We start from the raw sequence: 13815 nt of genomic DNA, 5'->3' as shown, positions 1-13815 counted from the left end.
GGAGAGATTGCTAAAATATTCAAACATTCATGCACAGATGACATCTAAAACCTCTTGAGGCATGTTTTTGATGAGGGAACAATGTTATAACATGGTAGAAAGCTAAAAAAAAAGACTTGCCTAACAGCCCCTCTTAAAGTGTAATTCATAGGCATGTTAAAAGTAATAATAATATACAATTTTGCAGAAAATATAATGACACTCTCTGCAGGTTAACACAGAGACTTCACTAACTCTCTCTTGTTACTGATGAGACCTCCTCTTTTCCACATCAGACTTTCCTGCAGAACTGAGCAGATCTTTTTACCCTGGCAGAATGTATTTGCTCAGCCTTATCTAATACACTTCAGTAACTGTCTGTCCTCCGCACAAAGAGCACCTTTGTCGAGCTGCTTCCTCCAGAGGTACACCACTCCAAGTAGTTTAGGGACCGTTTTCAATGTCATCTCTCCCCAATCAAATCCTCCACTAGCGTTTGAGATTAAGAAGTGTGAAAGTGGCTGTACCAGGCAGTCAGTCAGCGACACCCTTGGAATCTACAATTTAGTTTAACGTCAGTGTAACTCAGTGTGGGACTGTGCCAAAATGTTAGCTGGGTAGTAATAAAAGACTAATTCAGAATGTTTTTAAAGGGTCTATATTACGCTATTTTCTGATCTGTTATAATGTTGTTTCTTCATCATAAAAAAAAAAATACCCGGAGTTGTGTTTTTGTTTCATTCTCACATGTTTAACGCACAAACTCTATTTAGGCTGAGTTCTTCTCTCAACCTTGTGATGTCGTGATACAGCAAGTGCTCCACTGTGTTTTAAACCCCATATACCATCACTTGATTCATTTTGATTTCAGCCCTGGAATTGCCAAGCGCTACTGAACTAAAGGTAAAAGGTGTAGCTGTTAAATTGGAAATTAAAGCAATATGACATCGCAAGGTGGAACAGAGCATTTTGAGTTTTGGAGATGTAGACAGTAGGGATGGACATTCGATGAAATTTTCTTAATCGATCGTCGGAAGAATTAACGATCGATTATTGATTAATCATTAACGTTTTAATATTAAAATGATCATCATTATTATTACTATCTGCACTGCTAATCTGCATAAATAAATTCAACTTTACGACATATAAACCGTAACCGCTCTAGAGCCACATCAATCCGTTTGAGATTATGATGTGTTTAATTCATTTTTGTGCAACTCTCACAGAAACAAAACTTAAAACCGCATCACTAATTTGCATAAACTAAGCGAAGATAAAACTACAGCTCTTGTCTCGCTGATGCGGTCAATTCTGTTGGATTAAAAGACATGACTCAGTGGAATACAGGTTCGTGTGACCAGATTTGCGTTTGTCAAAAGCAGGACACCGCGACTCTCACCTGGCAAAACTTTTTTCCCTCTGGACACCAAAACACATGTGCTGCTTTGTACACTGTGCACATAGACTCACACTTGTCCCGAACGGAATGGAAAGCGTGGAATTTCTTGTACAAGTCATCGTTAAATACGCATTTGTGCTTCGGTACGCTGCAGACTGACCCACTGTTTGTGTCTTGCTTCTTCTGATTGCAGAGAACTACATGTATGAACCCCTGTTTAGTCGCGCTGCACACACCAACCTACATTCTGTTTGTCGATTAAAATTAACGTAATCGATGAAATTCTTAATGATCAATTATCGATTAATCGACTAATCATGCCCATCCCTAGTAGACAGACTAACAAACCAGGACTACTCAAACATTTGGGTAAATTTCTGGTGAGGTAACAACATTTTAACACGGCTAAATGATCCCAAGAGTAAATTTTGTGTAATATAGGACCTTTAACGCCCCCCATTCCAAGCATCCTAATTATTCTCCACAGTGAGTGCCTTTCACAGTTCTCAGATACCAGTACAGCATTTTGCCTTGGTGGAAAGCAAACAAATGATCCACGCACGCTTCTTAATTATTGGACAGCGAAATTCTTTCTAAGTATGGTGCATCCGACTCTCAGATTAGGTCATTCCGAGATCCTCAGATTCTCAGATCCTCCTTCTTTACACTTCTAATGCACTTGACGAGTTTGTCGAAGCACAATATTTGGCCTCCTTCTGCTTGTTTCCATGGAAATGTTGTACCTTTGGCTATAATCTTCCACAGTATGGCACAAAACGTATCTTTCTCCACGGAGAAGTCTGGTTTTAAGTGACACAGCTGTGCTTTACCTTAGCTTTTAGTTTATTTGTTTATTTATCAGGGACAATGCACATAAAAACATTGAGCTACACAAAGAGGTCATATGCTTGTGCTAGGCTCTTAACTAGGGATGGGCATTCGATGAAATTTTCTTAATCGATCGTCGGAAGAATTAACGATCGATTATCGATTAATCATTAACGTTTTAATATTAAAATGATCATCATTATTATTACTATCTGCACTACTAATCTGCATAAATAAATTAAACTTTACAACATATAAACCATAACGACTCTAGAGCCACATCAATCCGTTTGACATTATAATGTGTTTAATTCAGTTTTGTGCAACTCTCACAGAAACAAAACTTAAAACCGCATCGCTAATTTGCATAAACTCAGCGAAGATAAAAGTACAGCTCTTGTGTCGCTGATGTGTGGTCAATTTCTGTTGGATTAAAAGACATGATTCAGGTGAATACAGGTTAGTGTGACCATATTTGTGTTTGTCAAAACCAGGACACCGTACGGGGGGAGGGAGATGGGGACTCGTCATCGACATTGCGCGACTCTCACCTGGTAAAGCTTTTTCCCACTGGACACCGAAACATATGTGCTGCTTTGTTCACACTGTGCACATGGACTCACACTTGTCCCAAAACGCAACGGAAAGTGTGGAATTCTTTGTACAACTCATCGTTAAATACACATTTGTGCTTCGGTACGTTGCAGACTGACCGAATGTTTGTGTCTCGCTCCTTCTGAGTGCAGAGAGACACATGTACAGACCCCTGTTTGGTCACGCTACGCACAGCAACATATATTCGGTTTGTCGATTAAAATGAACGTAATCGATGAAATTCTTAATGATCAATTATCGATTAATCATGCCCATCCCTACTCTTAACCATGTCATTTTTTTCTCAAACTAACCCTGTGTAGCATTTGTTGCAAGTGTGCACAATGTCCAAATACTGTATATGTATAAGACAACACTAGCCTGATTCATCAGCCGGTTTCACTTCATGGAAACCGTCTGTAACTCGCATTTGAGACTTTTATTGTGCGGGTCAATTCCGTTTCACCCCGATCTCCCCCACTTCCTTTAAGTTGCGGGGGTCACAGTGTCACTTCCTCCTCCTCCGCTCCGCTGTGGCTGTGGCGTGGTCTGGGCGCGTCGGCAAAACAATTTCACTAAACTTGTTAACTACGAATAGTACAACATCCACAATTAGGTGAGTGTTTTGCCATATTATTAGAATGCTGCCGATTTAATGATCACGTTCGTTAAACTAGTTAATACTGTAAAAATCGCTAATGCCACATCTCCGATCCTCATAGAGCCTCCATATATGGAGAGGAGATCGCAATGCGAAATTCGAAGGTATCTGACTTTTCTTTTGTACTAATAAGAAAGCCGAAATTAAGGTAAAAGATTGCTTCATGTAGTCGCTAACTTTGATTTTCGCGACCTTGATTAATTTGTGCAGTTTTAGCACAGTTACTAGTAATTGTTAAAACTCCGGTGGAGTTCGTCAATTTGAATTGAGCATAGCTACGCACTTTACTTTGAACCATATTGATATTGCACAATATTTGAAGTTATCGGCCTCTGCTTGGGCACTGTTTGATAACTTTTTGATTTAAGTGCACTTAATTATGATCAACTCACTTAATTATGATAACTTATTGAATTTCCTTGATTTATTAACTAACTTAATTAATCATTTAATTTAATTTAATGATTTAAATGATAAACTTAATAACTTATTTAATTGATATTAATTTTCTTTCACTTATTGACATTGAATTCATTCATGAATTGAATATTAATTGTAATTGTTAAATGTTAAATGTTAATCCTTATGGACTTTTTGGGTCATTAGTCAATGACTACATTTAATTTATTGTTATTGTGTATTCTGATAACTGAATTAATTAATTGATATTTTGAATGTATTGATTCACTTGTACTTGTATGTTTATGCATACATTTAATTTATTTTTGGTTATTTAGGACCTGTTAATGTTTTATTTAAATGATATTCATTTGTTTTTTTGGCCTTTTTTAGGTCAGTTTTTTTCTATGGACTGGTTAAACTCCAGCTTTGCAGAAACACTCGACTCAACTAGGAAATGAACGATGGCGAGCTTACCCAAAAACCTGAACTTAATTTAACCTGAATCAAATAACTGGACTGTTTTTTTTATTTAGTTTGTTATTCTTGTGCTCTGTAAAAATTTATTTTCAATATACTTCACCCAACTTCATATTTATGACTTGTGTCTCTTCATTCACACTCGGGCTCCTCAAAGAACATTCTTCTGATGCTGCTTTTGTGGCCGTAGTCTGCCCCTAGCCCTAACACATTTGCGTTACACGTCTGACCTCGCAGCATTAGGGTTTGTTCACTCGACAGCAGGCGGGTACATTTTTATTTTACCATTTGCTGCTATTTGGTCGTGACGATGTATGTAATGCGCCAAATCCCGTAGGAAGAAGGGCAATATCGTCTTTCCCCTTGATAAAAGTCATCAAACATTCTCTTTGTTTCGGCTTTAAATCCTCGATCTCAGGAATCGTTGCCAACACAGAATGTCTGTCTTTGTCTACATCCATCTCGACCACTTTGTTTCTCAGACAGGCCCTTGAGTTTGACATCATGGTTTCACAGCTCTTTGCTGATTGGCTGATGCATGGCCTACAACTTCTGGGGTTCTTGCAAACTGTCTAGTGCAGGGGTGGGCAAACTTTTTGGCTCGAGGGCCACATAGGGTCCTAAAATTTGACTGAAGGGCCGGACAGAAGACAGGACATAAGAGCTCGGCTTCATTACATTCGTATTTACGCTTATGTAGGACGCACACTACGCTTTACGCTTATGTAGGACGCACACTACGCTTTACGCTTATGTAGGACGCACACTACTACATTGCCACGAAAGATTCAGAACACATATAAGTGTATGGATCTATTCCACTGCACACCACAGGCGAACGAGCTAACCATCCTTGAGTCTAACTGAGAAACAGCTCGAAAACAGAGCTCACACCACAAATTCACACACGGACACACCTGCGCGTGCAGTAAAACCAGACTCTAAGACGTTCCATGCATCAGGAATTATAAAAATAGAGTCTATAAGTCTTCCATGTTTGACTCTTACCAAATTAAAATAGAAGCATTGCAGCCTTATATCTTGAACACTTCTACTTCACTCATGGTCCGAATAACTCCTGTAAGAACACTTTCCCTTAAGGCATTGTGGCCAACATAATACGCCGCACCTCAGTGTATATATAGTGCACCATCTCTATTGGGAAACGCTGGAAATGCATGACAAATAAAACATCAACATTGTTTATTATTGTAATTTATTCCAGTTCGGTGGGCCGGATTAAAAGGTTTAAAGGGCCGCATACGGCTCCCGGGCCGTAGTTTGCCCACCCCACTAGTGTATTGCAATTCCTGACCTAGTCGCTGGAGAGAAATGAAATTGAGCGAAGGCACGAGGTGGCACCAGCCTGACTAATAATCTTCCACAATATGGCACAAAACATATCTAGCTCCATGGAGAAGTATAGTTTTAAGTTACACAGCTGTGCTTTACCTTAGCTTTTAACCATGCCGTTTTTTCTCAGAATAACCCTGTGTAGCGTTTGCTGTCTTTGTTGCAAACACTGTAATGTCCAAACACTGTATATGTATCAGACAACACAAGAGCTGTGGAACAACCAGATAAGATGCAGCGCTGGCCCGGGTCACTATACTTTTCAGTCTTTTGTCATAATCATAGTCTTTTGCGTGAATGCGAAGTCAAACACGTAGCATCTTAAAATGTTATTCTTAACGTGACTGAGGTGTGATGACACAATCCCAATCTCTATATTCATGAGCCAGTACCAGATTTTTCCATATATTGTACAAGCAGCTCTTGAGGTCAGAATATGTCTACTGTGCACTGTATGTATCAAATTATAAAGCATAACCAGGAAGTGTGCTGTTAGCATGCTAGTCACAATCAAACTCCACACTGGTCTCTGAGAGTTGGATGTGAAGATGTTAGGAATGCATACGGTTAGTGAGGAATAACTTTGGACCACTACAAGCTATTTAAAAACAGGTAGAGTGCTTTTAAAGTCTTCATCTTCACCAGCTTTTTTTTAAGCATTTTATATTATTTGAGTTCTTTAGTCTTTTTATGGTGTTTTGTAGTAAGCATTAGGTTGTAGTTGCTTCCCATACATTACATACATTATTTACAAAAGCCGATATCACAGACAGCTGGAGGAAAAAGTGTTCCAGATGATTTTAAAATGGCTGAAATATTGCATAACGCTGGAAGGCTTGCCAAAAATAAGTACAAACAAAAAGGTGAGGTTGAGGTCTGCAGGCTGCTGTGTGCTCTCTCTGTACTGTCGGATGATTTGTTCTTTCTTGTCCCAACTTTGTAAGAATCCTTCACCATGACTACAGCCGCACATAGACCGCACTACAAAACACTATGCTATTAATGTAATGCTTTTGAAAGAAATAGAACACAGCTAATTGGGATGAATTGATACTTCGCAACTGATTTCAACAACTTTTCCTGGGGTGTGAAGATAACTGTAAGCACTGCTCTATTAGAAGCTCTGTGACTCAAGTTAGACTTTAATCTGAGCTTTATGTTAACACTGTTTGACCAGAAAGTGATGACTTGGTTGGAACTGTGAGATGATTGATTTGTGCAAGCATTAACCAATAGTTTTTCAGTTAGTCAACCCACATTTTTCAGGGCCCCGTCGTAGACAAGCAGCACGCGCTGCCGAGGAGCAAAAGATACACAGACAGTAGCATTCCCCACGTTACATTGGGGTCCGGTCAAGCGGTAACAATAGCTCAAAAAGCTCTTATTCAGAAACTAAAGGGACTATTGAAATAAGTAAAGTATCAGAATGTAGGAAAGAGTTAACACTCCAACAGGGTAAAGTTAAACCTGTGATATTCTTTCAAGTTGTTGACAAAAAATTTAAAAACTCATGTCGGTAACAGAGGGAATGAAATATGCAGCACTTTTTGGGTAATAAATCCAAACAGTGATAACTCTTGGTTCTCACTTCCATATCCTTAACAAACTGGTTTGAATATTTGCTTCATATAGTTTTCTACCATATGGTACAAGATTAGGTTGAAAAACCTCTTACTTTTTGAGTAATGAGATTTTTTATTAAGAAAGGTCATGGTAACGGAGGGAAAAGTAACGGAGGGAAAATTGTGCAAACAAGTAGAAGGTGCAGGATTTTGCATAATTTGTCGCTTTTTTCTTCCGAGTACTTTAATATTACTTCAGAATGAAAGGAAACTATTTCTATAAAATATGTCAGTCCTTCTAAGTAAATTTTTATCATTTTAAATATATATATATTTTTTTTTAAATCATGTACCTTTATCAACAGTTCAAAGATCGAATAACACAAGAAATTATGAAATACATCCATTTATTTACATGATTTGCAGGTCTTTGAAATGTGGGAAATAATTTTTGTTCCATGTTTCATACATGGTCTGTTTAAAATGTATGTAACTTTAGAACCAAAAATGGTACAGAAAAAAGCTAAACAGTTTCATAAACTAGAGTACATATGTATCTGTTCAATACATTTTTATATCAGATGCATTAACTTGAATTTTTGGCCTTGCTGTTTACTTCTGCTTGACTCGGTCCATTGAGAAGTTGTGTTGTTAATTACAGCAGAAGTGAGAATTGTTTATGGAGAATGCAACTGGTGCCCATTGCTGAGGACCGACTTACTTAGTCTGGCATGATCAGAACTATTCACGGTTTCTGTTTAATTTAAAGATGGAAAAAAAAAACAAAAAAAAAACAAAGTACTCACTGGTCCCAACGCCTTTCAGCCTATGGTTTTCCTCAGGGGACAAACCCCTGTCTGGCCATAGGCTGAAATGCGTCGGGACTTAATATGTTGTCCATTAAGACATGCTGTAAATTAATAAAGGCAGTTTATTTTAACCAGTGAGTGCCTTGGGTTTTTTGCATCTTTAAACTGATGACTGTGTTTTATCTACTGTGTATTATCCTCTGGAGGTCCAGGAAGAGCTCCATTTGAAACTTTTTTTTTCTATGTAATTTGTTGTGATGTTAGCCATCCTAAACTAGCAAAAATGGTCTCTTGTCCTGTGTACAGTATTGTCACAGAACATTTCGGCTAGTACAGTACAGTACAGTACAGTACAGTACAGTACAGTACAGTACAGTACAGTACAGTACAGTAGCCAATTATGACAGGTCGTAAATAAAGATGTCATAAATATTTTAGCTACTTCACCTCATGTTCATGTTCATAAGATGACAAAGAAGATAAATAAAAACATACTACATTGCAATTTTCACAAACTTGTTGGACATGATCTGAGCATCCTATAAAGCCTTAACCTTTCAAATAGCTCATTCATTTTAAACTTTTCTGTACACACATTTCGTTATCCTAATAGCATAGTTGCCTAAGTCATATTTGAACGTTTTTGGAAAACAAGAAAAAACAGATTTTTTAACAAGCACATTGTAAAGTGAGGCAGATAGCATAATTTGGCCAAAAAAATGACCTAGGCAGTTAGGCTATTAGGCTCACGATTTGATAATTCTGTGGATGAACTGACTGACCACTAGCATAGGCTCATTAGGTCAAGCCGCTATAACAATGCAAATAATAAGCAAACAAAAAACTCACGAGACATAATGTAATTCTTTCAACTTTGATATCTGAATAATTAATGAATAATTCTGACATCATATCGTTCAGACATGACTAAACAGTCCGAGTGAATAAACAACAGTGACGGTAAAACAAAGTCCTGGTGAAGCCTGAGACGTAACTGGCTCTGGCCTCAATGCGGCTACAGAACATCATGTTTATGAATCGCACCGCCAACGCAGAGTATCTTTAAATCTCAAAATGTCATTTATTACACAGCTAATCAACATCGACACTAGGGATGGGCATTCGATGAAATTTTCTTAATCGATCGTCGGAAGAATTAACGATCGATTATCGATTAATCATTAACGCTTTTATATTAAAATTATCATCATTATTATTACTATCTGCACTACTAATCTGCATAAATAAATTCAACTTTACGACATATAAACCGTAACGAAGCTAGAGCCACATCAATCCGTTTGACATTATAATGTGTTTAATTCAGTTTTGAGCAACTCTCACAGAAACGAAACTTAAAACCGCATCGCACTAATTTGCATAAACTAAGCGAAGATAAAAAACTCCAGCTCTTGTGTCGCTGATGCGGTTCAATTTCTGTCGGATTAAAAGACATGACTCAGTGGAATACAGGTTAGTGTGACCGTATTTGTGTTTGTCAAAACCAGGACACCGTACGGGGGGAGGGAGGTGGGGACTCGTCATCGACATTGCGCGACTCTCACCTGGCAAAACTTTTTCCCACTGGACACTGAAACATATGTGCTGCTTTGTACACTGTGCACATGGACTCACACTTGTCCCGAACGCAACGGAAAGCGTGGAATTTCTTGTACAAGTCATCGTTAAATACGCGTTTGTGTTTGCTCGCTCCTTCTGAGTGCAGAGAGACACATGTACAGACCCTGTTTGGTCACACTACGCACAGCAACCTACATTCGGTTTGTCGATTAAAATTAACGTAATCAATGAAATTCTTAATGATCAATTATCGATTAATCGATTAATCATGCCCATCCCTAATCGAACACTGGAAATAACTAAAATAATTTCTACTGAACTCCAGCTCATGATATGGGCTACTTCAGAACATGTACAGACTTAACAGTGAGAGCAGCAGGGTCTACAGTTCTTGCAAATAAATAAATAAATAAATAACTTACACCATTACATACTGTTCCTTACACTGCCTTTTACTCTATTATGCTTCATCGAAAGCAAGTCTTTTTTTTTCTCTTCTACTTGCGACTGCTTTGTGTTCTATGCTGCAGACTGTCTCCCCACAGATTTGAGCGCAGTGGCCCCAAAGCACCTCGCGTATGTTTACTCACGTCAGCCAGGGCCTCAGTGCTTACCTTGTCTTCATAGTGGATAAAAGAGTGAGCTTCAGGTCCCAGGTAGTGCACCAGACTGGAAACCACGGCTTTTCTTCTCTCCGCCGCCTGAGCAAAACAAACACACGTTACTAAGAGATGAATACATAACTTCTGTCTGCCTCACCGCTAGAGACGTAACAGCAGCAACGCTCAGGTACAGAGGTGAGGAGTTATAGAGGCACTTTACTTGAATAAGCGTTTGGACACAAGTATGGGCTAAAGGGCGGCTCTCTTGTGTCTCCCCTCATGCCCTGAGCACCTCTTCGGGGACAGATGCGAGCGCCATCTCAGCCGGGTCCTCGGAATGTGAAGGAGCAGCAGCTATATTCTGAGTTCCAACCAATTGCACAGGGTTTACACGAACAGCAGGTCATGTTCGGTACATATTTGAGTGGGATAACACATGTCTAATAACCTGAAAACCACTCCAGATGCCGCAGTGTTCAGGACAAATAGACTTTATGATTTCTTTGCACAAACCTGCTCTCGCTCACCTCAGACGTGAGTGTGGCAGGAGCACTGGTCTTAATGACTTTCTCAGTCTGTTGGACCCGTGCAAGTCCTAAACCACATCAAACCTGCAGTGAGTGTAAACCAGGTGTCAGGCCTAGGGCTGGGCGATATGGATCAAAAAATATATCTCGATATACGATATATATCTCAATATATGTTCAAGAAAAAATAACCCCCTAAAACTGAAAACTGCAAAAACAAATATGCCAAATTCCACAAGGTCTTTTTTTTGTGTGTAAGAGGTCGGCAGTTCATATAGAACATCTAAGATTACAAAAAACCCTAATTACATAAATAACAATTTAACTGTAAAATAACAGAAATAATACATATTTCCTTCTTTTCATTATAAATAAAACAACTCAACACAAGCTCATCTTTGCATTAACTCTGTTATCCAAACCAGAATCATAACCGTGAGCTCATTTAGCAGAAGAAGCTCAGGATGTTCCGTATTTTAATAGATCCATGTTATTATCCAGCAGTAAGGAGCTCTGAGGTTTCCCACAATCCACTGCAGATCAAACCCAACGATTCCAAACACTGTTGTACAAGTGACACTGCAGCAGATTATTCATTAAAATCTTCTGCATAAATAGACTTTACATTACTAAACTTTACAATATATAAAGCATAACGACTCTAGAGCCACATCAGCCCGTTTGAGATAATAATGTGTTTAATGCAGTTTTGCGCACGTGTGTTTACATTTTACAGAAACAAAACTTAAGCGCATGGCTCATTTGCATAAACAGCTCACTTCTCATGCAGCTCAGCTCGTTTACCTAAGTTTAGTTCACGCTAAAGGATGCGACTCGGTGGAATATGAGGATGTGCTGCTGGTGGTTTTGTCTGTAAATGGTGGAAAAGGTTTGTGGCGCTTGAAGCTTTTCACTGGCACCTTTCGGCTTCAGGGCGATAGTGAGGAGTGAATGAGACACGAGCGAACAAAATCAGGGAGGCGGGGGCAACGACAGAGAAGGTAAACAAGCGAAGCGACGAAATCAAAATTGAATATAAGCATTACATTGATATATACGATATGTCAGAATTCATATCGATATATTTAAAATATCGAGATATCGCCCACCCCTAGTTAGGCCTATGACGCCCTACGCACACATACAATCTGCAGTATTTTTGTCAGTGATATTATTATAGTTGGCCTGCAAGATCATATCAAATATGTATTAGAGCTGTCCGCCGGCTACAGATAGACTATAGAGACATTATTTGAAATTTTGTTATTATTTTATATTTTGCTTGTTCTGGATTCAGTGTTTAAGCAAAACTATTATTAAACATTTCTTTTAATAAGAAAAGGTATGAGAGAATGAGAGCCTCGCACATCAACTACTAGAGACGGGTGCGTTGGAGGAGAGGGAGCAGCCCCAGAACATACAGAAAAATCCCGCACACCGTCTTACTTGCAAACTGTGAAATTTATTAGGACAAACCGTGCAACGTTTCGGCACTAGGCCTTCGTCAGGCAAAAGGTAAAAGAAAAAGGTTTAACATTACATAACTCGAAAGAAGAGAAAACATGCAGATATTGTTGAAATGTTTCAATAAATATTTAGTTTGGCGACCGACTTAGTCCCAGTTTTTAATTTTGGCCTCTGTGAATTGGAGTTTGACTTCCCTGATTTAGATGTTCATGTGAATGGGTTAGGTGTGCTGATGCAAAGGGAGCAGTATGTTGTGTATGCATAGACCTTTTACATGCTTTAAAACTAGTCTAATTCAGCCTTTATATCCATCATGTGTGAAAGAATACCTTTTAACTCTATCGTGTACTTCTTCTTGAGTCATATTTTGATCAGTTAAAGTGGACACATGATTGAGTGTATAAGCATGTTACAATGGTGTTCCTTCATCATAAGTTTACTCAAAGTTGTATTTTGAAAAATCCTAATTGTCCTACATTTGAGGTTTGAGGGGGAAAAAAATCAGTTATAGTTCTCATCTAAAAGAAATCACACTCCAGGCCATGCATAGGGTTTGTCGGTTTTGAGGTCACAGTTCAGTTCATTTTTGGTACAGTATGGGAACAAAATGTAAAACCATTTGCTTGTTGTTTATTTGTGTTTTTATTAAACCAACAATTTGTTTTAACATTATACAAAAGGGAAAAATATAATAAATGCAAAGTGCTGCTTGCTAATACTAATAAGTTTAATATTAATAATATTCTCAAACAAGCAAAAAATGTATGTAATATTATAAAAAAAATAAAAATATCATAAACAGTAAACAAAACTTTTCAAAAAGTAAAGTGCAGCACTAACAGTTTCAGGAGGAAGTTTTATTCAGTCTTCATATTTTTGGCCAAAAAATTAACGAACATTGTCTGCAGTAAGTGCAGATCTGCTGCAGTTACAGTGTCCCCAGTGGTTGAAAATCCTCTTGATCTAGGGACAGGGTATGGGGGCGGCAGAAATTCCATGCAGACGAAAGGCGAAAGTGAGGACCGGGGTGCGACGTCCGTAGTTTTGCAAGGATATACGTGGTTTGGAGGGACACAGCCAAGGTGGCCGCCCTAACTATAAAGCTTTGCAGGAAACACTGCCGCCACAATCACGTATGAGTTCCCTCATGAATATTAAAGAGCCGAGTCCTCCGTAGCTGCACATGTAATGGTGGGATGTAAACACACACAAATTGCGAGAATTAACATGTGCAGAGCCACGCACTGAACCAAATGTACTATATTGAAATGGTTCAGCACAACTACATGAACCATTACACCCCTAAAAATACCTAAAAAAAACCAGACATTTGAGCATGTTACGACCCAGAAAAAATGAGTTCCAACATATTTATAAAAGGACACAGAGACCAAAAAACCTAACAATCTAAACCCAACAGAAAATCGAAAACAGGACAGTCGGTCCCACCAGGTCAAAACAAAAACGGCTAACAAAAGCTACCCAATGATGGAGCAGGGGAGCCAGCGGGGCGGCTCCCGGCGCGAGGCGTGCACGCTCCGGTACCTGCGGCGGCGGCGAACGAGGAGGAG

At 38.8% G+C, this 13815-nt stretch overlaps 1 protein-coding gene across 1 annotated transcript in view; it reads right to left on the bottom strand.

Annotated features, from left to right (window-relative positions):
* The window catches only part of si:ch211-127i16.2 (probable flavin-containing monoamine oxidase A), a 212643-nt gene that overhangs the window by 53218 nt on the left and 145610 nt on the right, over window positions 1-13815 (bottom strand). Inside the window, exon 11 of the mRNA XM_055154170.1 lies at window positions 10263-10349. Coding sequence (XP_055010145.1) covers window positions 10263-10349 — 87 coding nt within the window. The remainder of the gene's footprint in view (window positions 1-10262; window positions 10350-13815) is intronic.

The sequence above is a fragment of the Boleophthalmus pectinirostris genome, unplaced genomic scaffold, assembly GCF_026225935.1.
Source record: "Boleophthalmus pectinirostris isolate CB_2022bp ecotype Guang Dong unplaced genomic scaffold, ASM2622593v1 HiC_scaffold_18, whole genome shotgun sequence".
Classification (NCBI taxonomy): Eukaryota; Metazoa; Chordata; class Actinopteri; order Gobiiformes; family Gobiidae; genus Boleophthalmus; species Boleophthalmus pectinirostris.
Note: the sequence above shows the minus strand (reverse complement) of the source record. Positions and strands in the feature narration are given on the sequence as shown.